The 16247-nt window shown below is 49.1% G+C and overlaps 1 protein-coding gene across 1 annotated transcript in view; it reads left to right on the top strand.

The window, feature by feature from the left end:
- The window catches only part of LOC133346867 (Na(+)/H(+) exchange regulatory cofactor NHE-RF2-like), an 88279-nt gene extending 74481 nt beyond the window's left edge, over positions 1 to 13798 (top strand). The window contains exons 4-6 of the mRNA XM_061558702.1: positions 94 to 137; positions 1537 to 1626; positions 6446 to 13798. Of these exons, the coding sequence (XP_061414686.1) occupies positions 94 to 137; positions 1537 to 1626; positions 6446 to 6607 (296 nt within the window). The 3' untranslated portion in view covers positions 6608 to 13798. The remainder of the gene's footprint in view (positions 1 to 93; positions 138 to 1536; positions 1627 to 6445) is intronic.
- The last annotated feature ends 2449 nt before the right edge of the window (positions 13799 to 16247 follow it).

Here is a 16247-nt window from a genome sequence, read left to right as displayed (position 1 = left end):
AGCCTACTACGTGTTAAACCAACTTAACGCTATCGCGTTTCATCGCCGTGCTTCACCTCCTGTTTTTTTTGTGCTTTTTTTTTTATTTCTCAGGTCCCTTGCCACAGCCCCTGCCGAACGGGACGCCGAAGAGCCGGGTACGCAACTCGTTTATCTACGGCGTCGCCGCACTCACACGGCCGCCGAGGCCAAGCGGTTTCTCTGCTCAAATGAGCGTGGGGCGGGGGGGCGGTGGTGGTGGTGGTGGCGGTGGTGGTGTCTGTCTCCGTCGGTGATGGTACCGAGCTAGCGGTGAAAATTCCATGTTCCTTTTGTTCGGGCTCACCCATCCTCGCGACACCAACCGCTACCGACTCCCCACAAAAGGAGTATCTCGCGTGATGGACTGCGAAGAGACGATTGGTCGATTAAACTAAATAATTATTGATATTTCCAAGTAAGGCCCCGCTGAGCTCTTATTCAGAAGTGACCTGGCTATCACAAATGTTAGCTCAACGAAGTGGCTCATCAAGCGGAAATTCGCAGCAGCCAAAGACTCTAAAAGCACGTTGATTCTAAATGTATGGGGGAAAACCTGGAAGACCCAGAGAAAAATCCACACGAATACGGGAAAAGAGACACCCAAACACCAAATATACAGGCGTTAGGGTCGGGATCGAACCCGCGACCTCCTATATACCTGGTGATGTCGTTAACATCTCGCCAACGGGGCCATAATTTCTCACCAAATAGTTTCTGTGTCAGTGGTAAATACTTCCTGAGAACAGTGAAGAATTCTCACTCCCACAAACATTGCTCTATTTTACGATTACAATTCGTATTGTCCAGCTTGCGGTGTGACCAGGATGCCTCAACTTAATAAAACAAAATTGTATGGTTTGAAATCCCGGGAAGTAATTGATTAGGCCCATCGACAGAACTCGCACTCGGGTTTTGTAATTTCCGCTGGCAAGGCCCCAATTAGCTACAAGGATGACGATGGCCTAAGACGTTAGCAGTGGTGGCGGTTACAGGACATGGCAGGGTGGGAACAACCTTTTTGACTCGATGCAATGAGCAACAACGATTTGATTGATAGACAACAGTGGTTAGCCAATGGAAAAAACTGTTTTGCACCATAAGAATGAGGAATTTCCACCACTGGTTAAAAAAAAAAAAAACAGATTGACATAGCCTAGTAGTAATTTGAACAGGGAGGCACTTTGACCCGAATACGTTCATGACTGAAATCCACACTGAAGCACATGTTTGTGTTGCACACACCATGCTTGTATCCGAGTGCTCTCTTAAAGGGAGTTATAGTTTACCACCCCCCACCCTCCGTGTGTGTGTGTGTGTATGGAGCGGTGGTGTAGCGGTTAGCGCTACGCTACGAACCTGGCTATCCGAGTTCAATTCCCGCCTCAAACGAGTACCTGGTGCGGTGTGTAAACATCACCACTAGGAAGACAAAGACGTTACAACTCTGTGTATGAAGACAGTCTTGTGTGGCTAACATCGGGGGGGGTGGTGAATCTTTGTATCTGTGGCATTCAGACCAACGGAAGCCTCTCCGAGAATAACAGCAGCGAGCCTCCGTCTCCCAAGCAGCCCGGCGACTCTCCACCCTCCCCGTACTCCCCTCCGGTGAGCCCCGCTCACACAGCCGCGTGTCCACAGGAGCTCTCTGTGGCTCTCTCGACTGCGAGCAGCTCCCGGTCGATAACACCGCGTTCGCTGCGCTTAAACCCAGCGGCATTTGTTCTTGCTCCTGCCATCGAATGTGTGTCCGATACCTGCACGTGTGTGTGTCCTGTATTCTATATCATCATCGTAAATCATGGGGAATCCACCGTCTGGATGGAGGCATCTCCACCACCATCATCATCAATATTGTCAGCCATGACCAATCCACCGTTGGAGGAAGATATCTCCGTCATCACACGCCCCACCCCACCTCCAGGGCACCCCCCTCCCCCTTGTCCCCCGCCCCCCCTCGCGCTACGAACCCCAACGTAGTCGTGTACTCGCTTCGGTTGTAGCCGCGACGCAAGGTTTTATTATTGCTACTATACCTCCGTTACTATTTTGGTCGTGCCATTAGCGAGCGCTCGTTAAATGAGCCCAGTGGGCCGTGGTCGCATTGGCCGCGGTGCGGCGGCGTTGCGCGTCCCTAACGTGACCGCAATTACCGACTAACGAGGCACGGACACGCGGGGGTGGCCCTCTTCTCGCGCTTCCGATTCTCCTCTTTTCAGCCACGGCCTAATTGATGAGCGTTGCGACGATTACGAAACCCGTGGTCCCGGGCACTCGACCAGACGACGGTGAAAGCCTGATTCGAATCCAGGTTTCGCGCGCTTGTCGGATGCGCTTCTGCGGCCGTCTGGAACGCGCTTTTCCTTCCGATATTAGGAAATCACTGGAGCGAATGCACTGTTAAATCATCTGGATTGACAACTTATTTCTTTAGAACTGCTTTCCGTGTTTAGTTTGTTGTCCTTCCCCCGCACCTCCGATTCACACGTTTGGCTACGTACGGTGTGAAAGAAGTTCAACGGGCATACAGGTTTCAGTTGACTGTGAATTAAAGTAATAATAATTTTTTTGGCGAGACTGCGTTGGCAGTCGTGCTCGAGTGCGACGAACTATCGTCCGCTTTCACACCGCGTTTGAACAAAAAAGGCAACAGGGCTACAATTGTATTATTTGTTTATGTTGTGAGCCATTCCACGGCATCCAGGGTGTGGTGGCAGAGTGGAATTCGCTTGTTGCACCAGAGTACGCCGTGTTTGCATTGGGGCAGCCGAGTGGAGAAGTTCACTCGTCCCACCGGAACGCTCGTGGTTCTATCGGGGCGGTCATCGGAGGATGCATCCACAATGTCCTCTTCCTCCACGCGTCGTCGTTGTTGTTGTTGTTGGGGGCGCTGTCGAGAGCGGCCCACCGCTGTCGTCGGGGCAGAGAGAAACCAACCATTGTGAGAAAAGAGAGATTGTAGCTCATCGGATTCCGCCAGTCTAAATATAGATTCTCATTGTGACCATTGAAGAAGGGCCATTGCCCGAAACGTCGCCCGTTATGGTTTTGCTTCCCTGTAAGGCCTGCACAGCGTTATTGACGAATGTGTCGAGCGGCTTTTTTTTGGTGATAAGTGTTGTGCAAGTTGTTGGTGTGGGCCCAGTGACTTGTGACCGCTCTAACACACCAACCCTTTTGAGGCTACGCGCTACGGGGTTCCGTGTTGATTCTCACGCAAGTCGCGAGTACGTTCGTAATAAAAATGCGTTGGAGGCGTAGCAAGATAAGTACACGTGCTTAAAAAACAAGTCTCCTTATCGTGTCCAAGACAAATGTTGATAGTTGAACGTTCGTATTTTATGCATCTCGAACGCACGTGAATAAGAAACAAAAATGTGTTGTTTTTCAAACGGTCATCGGCCATGATTTATCCACTGCTGGACGAGAGGCTTTCCAAAGCATCACCGTTCTTCACGTTCTCACAATGCAACAATCCGGAGGGCTCCTGCACGTGAACGCATGTCACCGCTCCGTCTCCCTGGTTGACGTCCGCTTTGAGCATAATATCTCCTTTGGCTGCCTATTCACTGTCAGGCCTGACCACTTTCTAATAAGTGGAGGAATTGATCTTGTTTGTGTGTGTGTGTATGTATGTATACATTTTTAACCTTTTTCGCACCGTACGTAGCCAACAAGGAGGTGCGTGGGGGAAGGACAACAAACTAAACACAAAAAGCAGTTCTAAAGAAATTAGTTATTTTAGATTTCAAAGTGCACTGCTCAAGTAGTTTCCTTCAAATCGGACACCCGAAAATGTTTTGTTTTCTTTATGATTCGATTCAGCTTATTCTCACTCTGAATACTAAATACTTAGTTGATGGTCATGTGACAAACTCCTATTGTCATGTGACCATATACTGTATATAACAATCAATCCACGTTTTCCAATGAGAGGCCTGTTCAACCGACCTTCAGAAGTAGTTCTGCAATGTCATCTTCTGCGGGCCGTTCCCTTCGGTGCTGATATTTCTTCTTCATCTCACATCGCTATGCCCGTGGCGCAATTAAACCCAATCGGGAGATAATTTGGCAAACAAACTATAACACATAAAAATCGTGGCTCAATACAAAAGTAAAAAAAAACTATATTTACTGCCAGACTTGCACAGGGGACACAGTGTGTACTCCTGCGCCTCTTGCCAAACAACAAAAGACAAATGCTGTTTGGAAACAACACAATTAATTGATAAGGTGCTTGTTTAAAGAACGATGCAGTGTGGCGTCTAATGTTTAATTAATCTGCGGAACTTTTCCCACGTCCCCCTGCGTGCCTGCCGTTGAAAACGGGCCACACGACCAAGCCCCGGTGGTTGGGCCCGAGCCACGTCACCGTGAGCCATCGTGTCCTCGTTGACACCCCCCCCCCCCTTCCTGTCCCCTGCCCGGCACTGTCCACCTCCCGTCTTAGAATTCGCTAGCCGTGTGTGCGTGTGAGCGCGTGCGTTTGTGTGCGACCGTATTTGTTGCGAGCGGTAGTGCAGTGGTTAGCGCGTCACCATTAGCTTGCTAAACACGGATAATCCAGTAAAATCATGAGCAGCTGAAACCCGGATTTGAACCCATGATCTCATCACCGCCTGCTCCCTGTCTCTGGCAAAAGCCATTACGAGCCCACGAAACCGCCACCCGGCAGCCGTTAGAAACATCTCAACGAGAGCGCGTGTTTTGTCTTGGCTGCATTTCATCCACTGCATCTGCAAGTTGTGTGACTCGCCGCCGTGTTGTTTAAAAAACAAACTTGAAGGCGGTGAAGCGAGGCCACACCTCCCCCCCCACCGCACCTCCGATTAACGTGGTTGGTTACGTACGGTGCGCGAGCAGTTCAACACCGTACGTACATCCGTACACAGCGGTGTAATGGTGATCATGCTTGCTGCGCTTGCAATCTTAGAGGTCGCCGGTGCGATCTCCTGGCGTGGCAGTTGACGCAATGGTGCGAGTTTCTGGTCCACCCAGCAGTATGAATGGGCGCACCGCTGACAGTCGTTTGGTAGTTCGCGTGGTGAGGTAAAGTTGTGGGCACTCGCTCGCTCTTCCAAGATTGTCTTGCCGGCGTGGCTGGGCAGGCCGCAATAACCTCCAGAGGTGACCTCCGGTGGAGGCTCTTCCGCCAGCAGCGGCGTGAGCGAGCAATTTCAGGGCTGCACCGCCACCTCTGGGGCAGAGTAAACGTGGTGGGAATTGCGTCCCGACCAAGGCCTCGTACGCTTTGAAGGGGTCGTGGAAAAATCACAATTTTGGTCCACACCCATTGTGCGTTATTATTCGGTGTAAAATTTAAGAAATGTTCTAGTGCATCTACCTATTGGCTTTCCACATCAATATTACCCAGCAGCAGACTATAACATCACGGCACGGTGGCCCGATGTTATATTCCTTGCCTGGTATGGAGGAGTTCGTGGGTTCGATCCCGACCCTGACGCCTGCTGCTGTATATTTGGAGTTTGCAGTGTCTCGTTCACCTTGGTCGCGTGGATTTTTCTCCGGGTCCCCCGGTTTTTCCCTCCACATTTAGAAACACGCGTTTAGAGTATTTGGCTGCTACAAATTTCCACGTGATAAGCCACTTCGTTGAGCAATCACTTGTGGCCAGGTCGCTTCTGAAAAAGAGCTACATAGCTAGCTCAGTGCGCCTTACCTGGTAAAATAAAAAATCGTTTTTTTAATAGTTTATAGTTCTATGCAAGAAAACACGGGACTGGTTTTGATCGTGTATAGGTCTCATCAGCAGAGTCGGGGCTTGTTAAGCAAATGCTGCTCTGTTGGCAGGTGTTACTGGCAAGAGCTCTCTGTCTCAACTTTGGCGCCATGTCCATTAATACCAAAGGAAAAGCAATATTGCAGACGATGGGTGGATTTGCACCGTGCCTCGTGCCACCGCCGTTCGCTACTGATTAAACGTAAAGTCTGTTAACTCAATCCTTTGCCACGTCGGCACATTCACCCATTAACGAACGTCCAACCTTTGAAGCCGATCAGCTGAACAAAGCACATGTTAAGACTGTTCTCTCTGCTATTAACAATACGAGAGACTTTGGCTCGTTCTTTTTTGCCGTCAGCAGAATGAGGAAATCGGCAAAGAGACACATCACTTATCAACCCACTTGCACGTGCCTAGCGACGTCGGCACTCCGCCGCTCACATTTGGCGCAAGGACTTGACAAAGCTTGGCAGAACGTAGTGGCGGCGGGGGGGGGTTAGGCTACGGTTGGCTACGAACGGTGTGCGAACGAAGCTCAACGTATGCACGCGCGTACATTATAGGCGCCACGCTTTAGTGGAAACCTTTCCGCCGAGCGGGAGTTGGGGAGGCGCTCTGCGCGCGCGTGCCGCCGTGTGCCCCGCCTGCGGTCTAACGCACGGCTCGCCGCTCTTCCCCTTGCAGGCGAGCGACGGGGACGCCAAGCGGGACCCGTTTGCCGAGGTCGGCCTCGACCTGCGCCTCAGCGTGGCGGACGCCAAGGAGAAGTTCGTGCGGAAGCGCGGTGGCCGGCGCGCGCCCCCCATGGACTGGAGCAAGAAGAAGGAGCTGTTCAGCAGCTTCTGAAGTTCGCACGTTGTGCACTCACCGCCCCCTACCCACCTACCCCCCCCCCACCACCCAACCCACCCCCAAAAGCTCACAGCGCGCACGGCCCTTTTCATCCACTGCAGCCGCACAGCCTCAGCCTCCAGAGCGAAACCTCCCAGCAACCCACGGCCCCACAGGCTCCCCCACGGTCTCCCTCGCAGTTCCCGGCCACCGAGCTTCTCAGCCCCCCTCACTCCTCATGTCCCAACCCTCCCAACCGACTTCCCAAATTACAACCTCCTCCCTACCTCCTCCTCCTCCCCCAATATCCCCAAGCTCCTCCTTGCCTCCTAGCCTCCAAACCAAATTCCCAGAAATCATTTACCCTCTTAATATCCCTGCCTTCCAACCTCCCAATCTGCCATTCCCAGCCTCCCAGCCTCCCAGCCGAGCCTTTTGATCTCCCATCTTCCCAGTCTCCCGTTCTCTCAGCCTTTCCCTTTTTGCCCATTGGTGCCTCCCCCCCCCCCCCCCCCCCCCCCCCTCAGTGGCAGCTCGTGGCCTTGGTTTTAAGCAGGTGACAATCTCGGAAGTTTTCCTTTTTTTTCTTTCTTTAGTAATTTCAGAGCCATGCTCTCGACTTCTTGTCACGAAGCAAAGGCCATCCTCATTTGGACTCTCGGCGCTGGCTCGTGCTAACGTTGTCATTCGCTGAACTTCTGTGGCGGACAAAATAACGTTGTCGTATCTTATAAACTCCTCGGGGATCGTCCTGATTCCACCGAGACCACATCTGTCAACGTTTGTTTGTGTCTGTAGGAGTAGATGCTTTTGACAGAACGGACAAGCGGATAAGACACACGGACGCTAAAGGCAGAGATCCCCTATACAGCCGGCAAATAATATTTGGGCCAGTGCTGTGAGCGAGCGTTCGTTGTGGCCAGCACGGCGCACGAGCGGGTGGGTGGCAGCCACCACCATGCGCTCGGCAGACTTTTCTCATCCCGGTGCCGAAGGCTGCAATTTAAGGCTGACGACCTCGTGGGAGGGCCAGAATCTTTGTCTTTGAAACTTCAGATACCCAAACGGACGGATAGATTATTGTTTTACAAACTTGGATTAACGCCTGCATGCCTCGCCTGGAACTGTCACTTCGCGTTGGAGTTTGATTGCCGCTCAAACCAGAACCACAAAGCTGCTGCTGCCACTTCCCCAACAACACCCAAGACGATTCCGGAGTGAACACACGGACATCGTCAAAATCAGTGTATGCGTTTAACCTGCCATAGTCTGCCCCGACTCACCTCCCTCTTGTCCCTCGTCAGAGAAAATACAACATATATGTGTATGATATTAAACACGCATGGTGATTATATAGAGCGGCAAATACACTTTTACCATGATTTATTCTCCCACACACACACACACGCACCTACCGCCCCTAACTCCCCCACGCTACTCCCACAATGCACTTGGCTCACATGGCACGCGGTCAGTTTGCGGTAATTGACTGGACAGTTATGTGGATTGATAGGATATTGTATTTTATTTTATTATTATTTTTAGTTTCCTTCTTTGTTATTGAATAGAGGAACATTTGGATGTAGCTCGCAGATTTGTAAACGGTCCGCCCGGGTTAAAGGTCACGAACTATGACCTACGAAAATCACGGAGTCCGCTCCTTCAGTTCATCTGAATGAATTTTACCACGATTACGGAAGCGTAGATTTTGTTGTCGTCGTCGTCGATTGCGAGTTGATCATTTATTACAACCAATCCGATTTATATTTGCCGACGAGCAAAGGAAATGACGTGTCGGGAATTTGCAAGTTTGCTTCCACGGATTGTTAATTCATCGATTAGCGGTCGCATTTTGTACTAAATTTTCACGATTCCTTGCGACGGTTTCGGCTTTCTAGCGTGTAGCAGTTTTTCCCGTCGGCCTTAAAAACTGGAAGCTCAGTGTTAAAAGAGATTGTTGTTGTTAATAATTTTACTTTAGGTAGGGTGGGGGGGGTGAGCATTTGCGACGAATACACTCGATTTAACCCGTTATCTCGAACTAACACGCTCAACGTCGACAAAATAAGCGTGCTCGAGATTTAGTTTATTTTTCTAGCGCGATGGTGAACCTCCTTTCCCCACGATTTCGCCAGCACGTTCACGTGATGGCAACTTCTCCCCCCACCCCAACTCGCTCGAAGCGGCATTAATATTCAACCCGAATCGTGGCTGACGTTTTGATTGGCAGTATTTCAGTTTCGACCGTTGAGGCTTTGCTTTGTATGACTTTGTGACGCAAAAGTCGAGGTGGGAAGAAAAAAATATTTTGGCATAGAAAAAAAATCCCCACTTTTGACTTTTCACTCTGTGCATGCAATCTTCTAATAAGGGTTCAAATGTTAAAATAAAGAAAAAAAATCTTACAAAAAAACCAATGTTCAATTTCTACTTGAGTTTTCACGAGTTTGAGAAAGCCGACGACTCATCTCTCCGGGACGCTTGTCCATTGCCCTTTATCCAGTGGAGGAAATTCCACATTTCTCTGACAGGGGTGGGGTGGGGGGGGGGTGGTAAGTGTATCCACAGGACAGCCGTGATACTCATATTTATCCTTCTCCGAGCGAGTAATGATAATGATGACGACGATGTGATGAGCCGCCGCTCCCTCACCGCGGACTTGGAACGTGCGACCTTCCCGATTTGCGAGCGAGCGCCCAGGCTGGATAATAACGAATACGTGTCTGGTGCATCGTGCGCAAGCTCCACACTCTCAGGGTGTCGTCGCCTTGATGGTTACAGGTGGCCTTAGCTCCATGGAAAAGGACAATCTCGATTAAACTTGTGAACATATGCTTGTTTATACGGCACGCCTCTCTCTCTCTCCCCTGTGGACTATACTTACTCTAATATATTTTTGTACGATTGTTTGAAAGCCACTCAAAGTGTTTTAATGCGAGGAGACCCATTTTATATGGAGGCACCTTGAGCATTGCCCTGTGCTCGTAGGCGACTTGCGCTAATGATGCACCAATTCATCGATTGGTATTCAGTTCACGATGCATATACGCATCGAATCGCACCTGTAAGAATGTTTTTGTTTCCAATCGGATGTTTTTTTGTAATGAATTCACGTGATCTCCCCCCCCCACCCCCCTCCAGCCACTACACTCGCCAAGCTGGCAAAACAATAATTTAATCTTGAATCGAGTCGCTAATTCTACACACGGACATTCATTACGATCGCCGTGAGGATCAGGTCTCGATTCGTTCCATCACTCAACGGGCAACTAACTCCAGAATCGGAATCGATGTGTATTTATACTGCAGGAGGAATCCCATGAGCTATAAAGCTCTTTTTCACAGATGTCAAGTAGGGGGGCGTCAGAACGTTACCACAACACACAATACAAAAATACGTTAGGAGTGCAACGTTTTGGAAAGGTAAGCAAATCACTCAAAAAAAAATGTTATTTAACCAGCTAAAGCCCACTGAGCTATTAGCTTGTTTTTCAGAAGCGACCTGGCCACAAATGATCGCTCACCGAAGTGGCTTAGCATTACGTGGAAATGTAGAGCAGCAGCCAAACAATCTAAACGCATCTTCTTGGTTCTTTCGGTAAAGTCACGTAGAAGGGAAATAATAAAGTAATAAAATAAAACATAATACAATATTTCCCACAACGTTTCGGCCACAATGCAAGCAGCCGTCCTCAGGTGAAGACCAGGTCTATCGAGGACAGCTGCTCACCTGAGGACGGCTGTTTGCGTTGTGGCCTAAACGTCGTGAGAATTATTTTATGTTTTATTATTTTATTACTTCCCTTCTACGTGACTTTACCGAAAGAATCAAGAAGAGGAATCCCTGTAGTCACGAAAGCTTTAAATCGAAATCTAAACGCATGTTTCTGAACTCCACTCTGGGCTCTCGAGCCAAAAGTTGCACTTCAGTGTTGAGTTCGCAGGTCGTGATCGGGGCAAGCGTGGGTTGTCGTTGTTTAAAGTTGGGCAGCCCGCACGTCGCCGATTGGCCAATGCGGCTTCTTCTGCGACTCCGACGTCAACTCTGCGTACGATAGGTCATCGTCTAACTTGACGGCCACAACAACCGCGGTCGCCTCCCCTTACGAACTGTTGGGGCAAACCTCATCGCGGTGGCGGGAGCGTTCCATTTACATACCCTGGAGAAGAGGTGATGATGGTGATGGTGATGATGTTGAGGCAACATTAGCCAGGATTTTAACGTGACGTTCTCATGCCCGGAGAGTTCTTGGCACTACCGATGGCTCTATTCTAATGAATTGTACGTGGTAATATGTAAACAAGCACACATACACGCACGTACTAAAACAAAATCGTACGTTCATTGGTTGTTATCCGCATAATCAACGCACCACTAATTTTTGCAGTGTTTAAACGTTCGCACGATGCAGTGTCGCATAATTTACCCGGAGTGTTGGAAGGATTGCGAAATATGTCACCTGGAAATGTTTCATTTTAGATGAATGAATTTATGCAGCGCCGTCAATCCGCACACTGCAGTTGGGGGTCAAAGGCCGTGCACGTAATGAATTCGTGGATCACCACCAATGTTGGGCTGAAACCATTACAGTTTAAGCGCCCTTTCACGTGGTAATCATCGGCCGTTGGCAGTGGTCGAGAAGAAATATCCACACGAGTTATTGGTACGGATCGCAAATGCGAATTTGTCCAATCTATTCTATTTTAATAACTGTAATGACAACTTAATGGGTTCCTAATTCAAGGTCAGAGAAATGACTCCATTTATCTGAACATCAGTCACCGCGTCCGAAATGTATTCATTGGGGGAATTAAATCTCGCGGAGGTATAATTACGGTCCGTCCAAATCTGTTTTCCCAAATCGTTTTTAACTCGCGTACAACGGCGCTCACTGCGGCATAACGACAACAAAATCGGAAGCCTCGAGTGGCGTGCGGAGATAATTTTAAGACGAGAAAATGATGCCAAATTATAACTTGTGCATCAGCTACCGAAAACCATTCGGCGTGCTTCGTGAAGGTTCAATAAGCCTCTTCAATGAAAACACGTGCCCATCCGCGACGCGACCACGTGCTGCGCTCGTTTGTGCCGTCTTGCGATTTGGGGGGGGGCACCCCCGATGACATCCGCGACACTGATCGTCGTCAAGGGGTGCTGGCCGTGATGACATCTGACCTTGGCTGTGAGTTTCCTTCAATACTGCGTGACAAGGCATACGTCACAACACCGGTGGTTTGATGGCATTTCTTTTAACGAAAATTGTACCCTACTCCAGGTGGGCCACTTATAACGACTAATCGCAAGACGGACTGAAAATTACTCCTTAAAAAATAAGGCAGGGGACCGCGCTTGTAAATTCAAGGCGTGGCGTGGGACCGGTCAAGCCTCTGGTTTTTGGGTGACCGTCTCCAGTGCTACTAAGGGCAGCCACGAACGTACGTTAGCAAATGAAAGGTGTGCGTGATAACACTGGGGTCACCATGGCCGTAACAAGCAAACACAAATGTGGGTTTCCCGGGCTCGGGGTGTTGGCCACCCTGAGCCAGTGATGGCAAATTCCACATTCCCATGGCGGGGAGCAGCATGTCTACGGCGAAACCGATGTCGTTTGCCCGCAAGGCGGTGCACGGGATGTTAGTAGGCCCGGGTTTAAGGCTCGCCGATGAATGTCCTGAAAGGTTCCACGTCTGTTGACAATCTGAGCGTATGGGACAGGCAATGGAACGGTAACACTCGGTAGTTGGATTGTTGTTGTGGATCTAATTGGTTCGTGCACGTGCAAGCAAGTGGTGCTGTGGGCGCTTGGAGTTGTGAGAGTGTGGTGGTGGGGGGGGGCAGACACGGGTAGGGTGTGCAGAGGAGATGATCATCGAGGAGAATCATGTGGTTGTCCCAATAATAAACGAAGCCCACGCCATGGGAATGTGGAATTTCCGCCACAGGAGGGGGGTGGCGGGGGGGACTTGTTTGGGCACATTAAGGACATTTTCACTGTCTGATTTGAAAAGAGGGAAGTTGAGGTGGTTTAATTTGCAGCAAAGTGGCTCCAAGTGGTGTTCTAAATATTTGCCGTTTGTTGTTAAGCAGAATGTGCACTTTCGCGTCTGATCTTCCGCGCTTCGAGCATTGACTTAGTCCATCGTGATTGTCACCACGGGTCGATAGAATGGGTTCTCACTTTGTGATCGATCAATTGTTGGGGTCGTTCTGTGGTGAGACTGGCCCTCGGTGGTGCCACCCGCAATTAGTTTTGTAATGCGGTGCCCGGGCAACCTTAACAGTTGCTCCCTAACAACGCTTGCCCCGACGATACGATCTGCTTGAAAGAGCGTGCCTGTAGCAGAGGCGGAAACGTAGATCGTGCATGTACAAAGGTTGAGTGTTCTAAAGCAAGCAATCGTCACTTCTGAAATAATGTACTACGTTCTTGCAAGGCCTGAGGATGACATTTTCCCATCCATTTGACCGGTCTTTAATCCCCCCCCACCCTCAATATATTCTCTCATCAATAAATCACTGAATAAATTCATTTCCCGCACCTTCGATGAGCACGGTTGAGGCTACGTACGGTGCGAAAGAAGTTCAAAATAGACACATTACACCCCGCCTCTCCGGCAATTAGGCCCCGTTGTATTATCATCAACCAGCAAAGTTAATTCATCCTTAAGTTATTGGACGTTGGTCAGGATTCGTGGTGAAAAGCACCAACTCCCTCACCGCCACCTGATGATGTTGTTGTTGTTGTTGAGTGGGGGGAAAATACTTTACCTTGTGCTGGAAATCGTTGGGATGAATACCCCTAACAGCCGACTAGTCTTTTAAGAGGTTCTTCAACATGGTATGTGTATATGACAAAGCATCATGATGATGATTATTATTGACTATCCCTTTTGTTTAAAAAAAAACGTAAGAAGAAAAAAAGAATGAACTATATAGCGAAGAGTGTATATTTGTAATTGTAAGAGTAGATGTTTTTTTCTTCTCTTGAGTGGTAATCTTCACTTTAAGTGCTGTTTTTCTTACGTTGCTATCAATTGTATGATTTCCCCCTTAGCGCATGCCTATAGCGTTGCATCCGAGACGCTGCCGTTCATCGTTTTGATCGCCACTGAAAACGGTCGTCTTGTAAAGCTTCCTCGTGCTCCTATTCAATTTATGTACAAATTAAAAAACACACAAAATAAACCACTTATTAAATTTAACAATGCATACAAGATGAGAACGCATATGTGCGGTTTGTGTCTTGCGTGTGTCTGCGAAACGAGTGGCACGTGTTCGACGTTTTCCACCCACGGCCTGCAGCGGTGGCGAATATCCCAAACCGCTGCCGAGGTCGCCACTAGGTCGACTCGGCCCTAAACGAGTACCCGGCTGCAGTATTGAGACATCGACGCTGGGAAGATGAAAGCTGCCGGGTGTGGTGCTGGCCACAGCACCCAATTATTACTCTTTGGTTCTATGTGTGTGTCTCTCTCTGCTTGTGTGTCTGTCTTTGTGTCTCCGTGTCTATGTTATGTCTCTCTCTCAAATTTAGCAATCTTTGGAAGAACGTAATCAACCAGGTGGGGCGTTGACTGTTATGTTAGCCGACTCTCTGTGTTGTATCGCATTGTATTTCTGAGTTTACTAGGTTTGTTTGTCTCATTCATTTGTACCTGATGATGGTTGCTTGTGTTGCAATCGAAACGTCGTATTCTACTATTATTTCATTTCGTTCTACTTGACTTTACCGAAAGAACCAAAGAGTATAAAGCTCTTTTTCACAGGTGTCCAGTCGGAGCGGGTAAGAACGTTACAACAACAAACAATATAAACACAGTACAAGAAAAGTAAACAAATCACCCAAACACAAACAACTATAACACCAAACCATTCCCCATCCTACCAGGCACAGCCCACTGAGGCATTCACTTATCAGAAGCGACTTGGCCACAAATGACAGCTCAACAAAGTGGCCCCATCAGTTGGACATTTCTAGCACCAACATAATCTAAAAAATCTCAGTGCATGGTTCTAAACACGCCAACCTTCATGGGTGCTCGCGAACAACACCTGCCCCATTCGACAGCCTGCCGTCGGCTGTACGGGAGGAGACTTGTGTGTCCGTGTTGTGTCACTCGAGGGGAGTGGTGGTGCAGTGGTTAGCGCACTATGCTACGAACCCAGCGAGCCGAGTTCGATTCCCGCTCACGGCCAACACCGGCGACGATTACCTGAACCGGTCCTGGGCCTCTCCCCGAGGTCGACTCGGCCTCAAATGAGTAGCTGGTGTGGTGTGTAAACATCGCCACTGGGGCGTGATTGCTGGCCACCCACCCACCCCTCCGCGTGCGACTCGCGAACGGCACTTGGCCCCAACAGTCTCTACAGCCTATACGGGGGATCTTTGTCTTTGTTGGGTGGAGCTCATCAGTGGCTGTTGCTGTGATTAAACAAACCGAGTCACCGGATTGCCCTGCGGGAGTTTCTTTGCGCCGAGATGTTTAACCACGTTTCATTTCCACAAAGGGGGTAAATATTTTACCTATCCTTCTGATGACGATGATAATGATCGTGGTTCAGAATCAATCTGCCACCAGGATTTTAACCCCGCGGGCCCCCTGAATGTGAATTGTGCACTTCGACCACGGCGCCGTGACATTAAACCCTTTCGTGGCGCCCTCATTCACAGCCCGGGCGGTTTATTGCCTGCTCCAAGTTGTTGCTTCCTACCAATTGGGGTGTGTGGGGGGGGGGGATCGGTACAATTAGTTCAAACGTCAGAACAAAGAATGTGTGCGTGGTGTCTATGCCGTGACCTTTAAAGTTTAGTTAATTTTTTACCCAACCCCAGGTTTAAAGCGGTCTATCATCTCGTTCCCAACGCTGCTGCTGCTGCCCATCTCTCGTCCTGGCTGTCATCTCCGTCTCTTCCCTACCCGATCAGGGGCCTCTGCTGCCATCACGTGGAACGTTACGGAGGGGGGTGAGCTGTGGACGCGCCTCGTCCAGAAGCAACCCGAGAAAGGGCGCAAGACCCCCAAAGTAGCTCAGTGGAAATTCGTAACACATTTGGAACTTCTTTTTGGTTCTTTCGGTAAAGTCACGTAGAAGGGAAGTAATACAATAATAAAAATAAAACAATAAAATTGTGAGAATTATAGTATTTTATTTTATTATGTTTTATTTTTATTATTTTATTACTTCCCTTCTACGTGACTTTACCGAAAGAACCAAGAAGATGAATCCCTGCAGTCACGAAAGCTTTAAATCGAAACATTTGGAATGGATACAAATAGTGGCTCAGGATATAATCCTCAGCTCCATACATCTCTGCCTCTTGTCAGTGCAGTATCTCGTCTGTCATCTCACTAGGATGTTATGAATTAAAAAGGGGGCTACCCCAAAATGACATCTGTGAAAGAGCTTTATAGTTCATCGGATTCACCAGTATAATACATATTCTGATTCCTGTGCATGGTCCCCAATGGGCGAGCAAACCATAGCTGCGGGACCCCATTACCCATCACCAATATCATCATCATCACGAGCACCGTCGTCACAGCCATGCTCTACCCACTGCTGGATGAAGGCCTCACCAAAGCCATCGCCACGTCTCCCTGTCTTGCGATGCAACAACCCACGTGGCTCCTGCGTACGAGTTGATTGAATCAC

The sequence above is a fragment of the Lethenteron reissneri genome, chromosome 3 (genome assembly GCF_015708825.2).
Source record: "Lethenteron reissneri isolate LAM-NWPU_2019-01 chromosome 3, ASM1570882v1, whole genome shotgun sequence".
Lineage (NCBI taxonomy): Eukaryota > Metazoa > Chordata > Hyperoartia > Petromyzontiformes > Petromyzontidae > Lethenteron > Lethenteron reissneri.
Note: the sequence above shows the minus strand (reverse complement) of the source record. Positions and strands in the feature narration are given on the sequence as shown.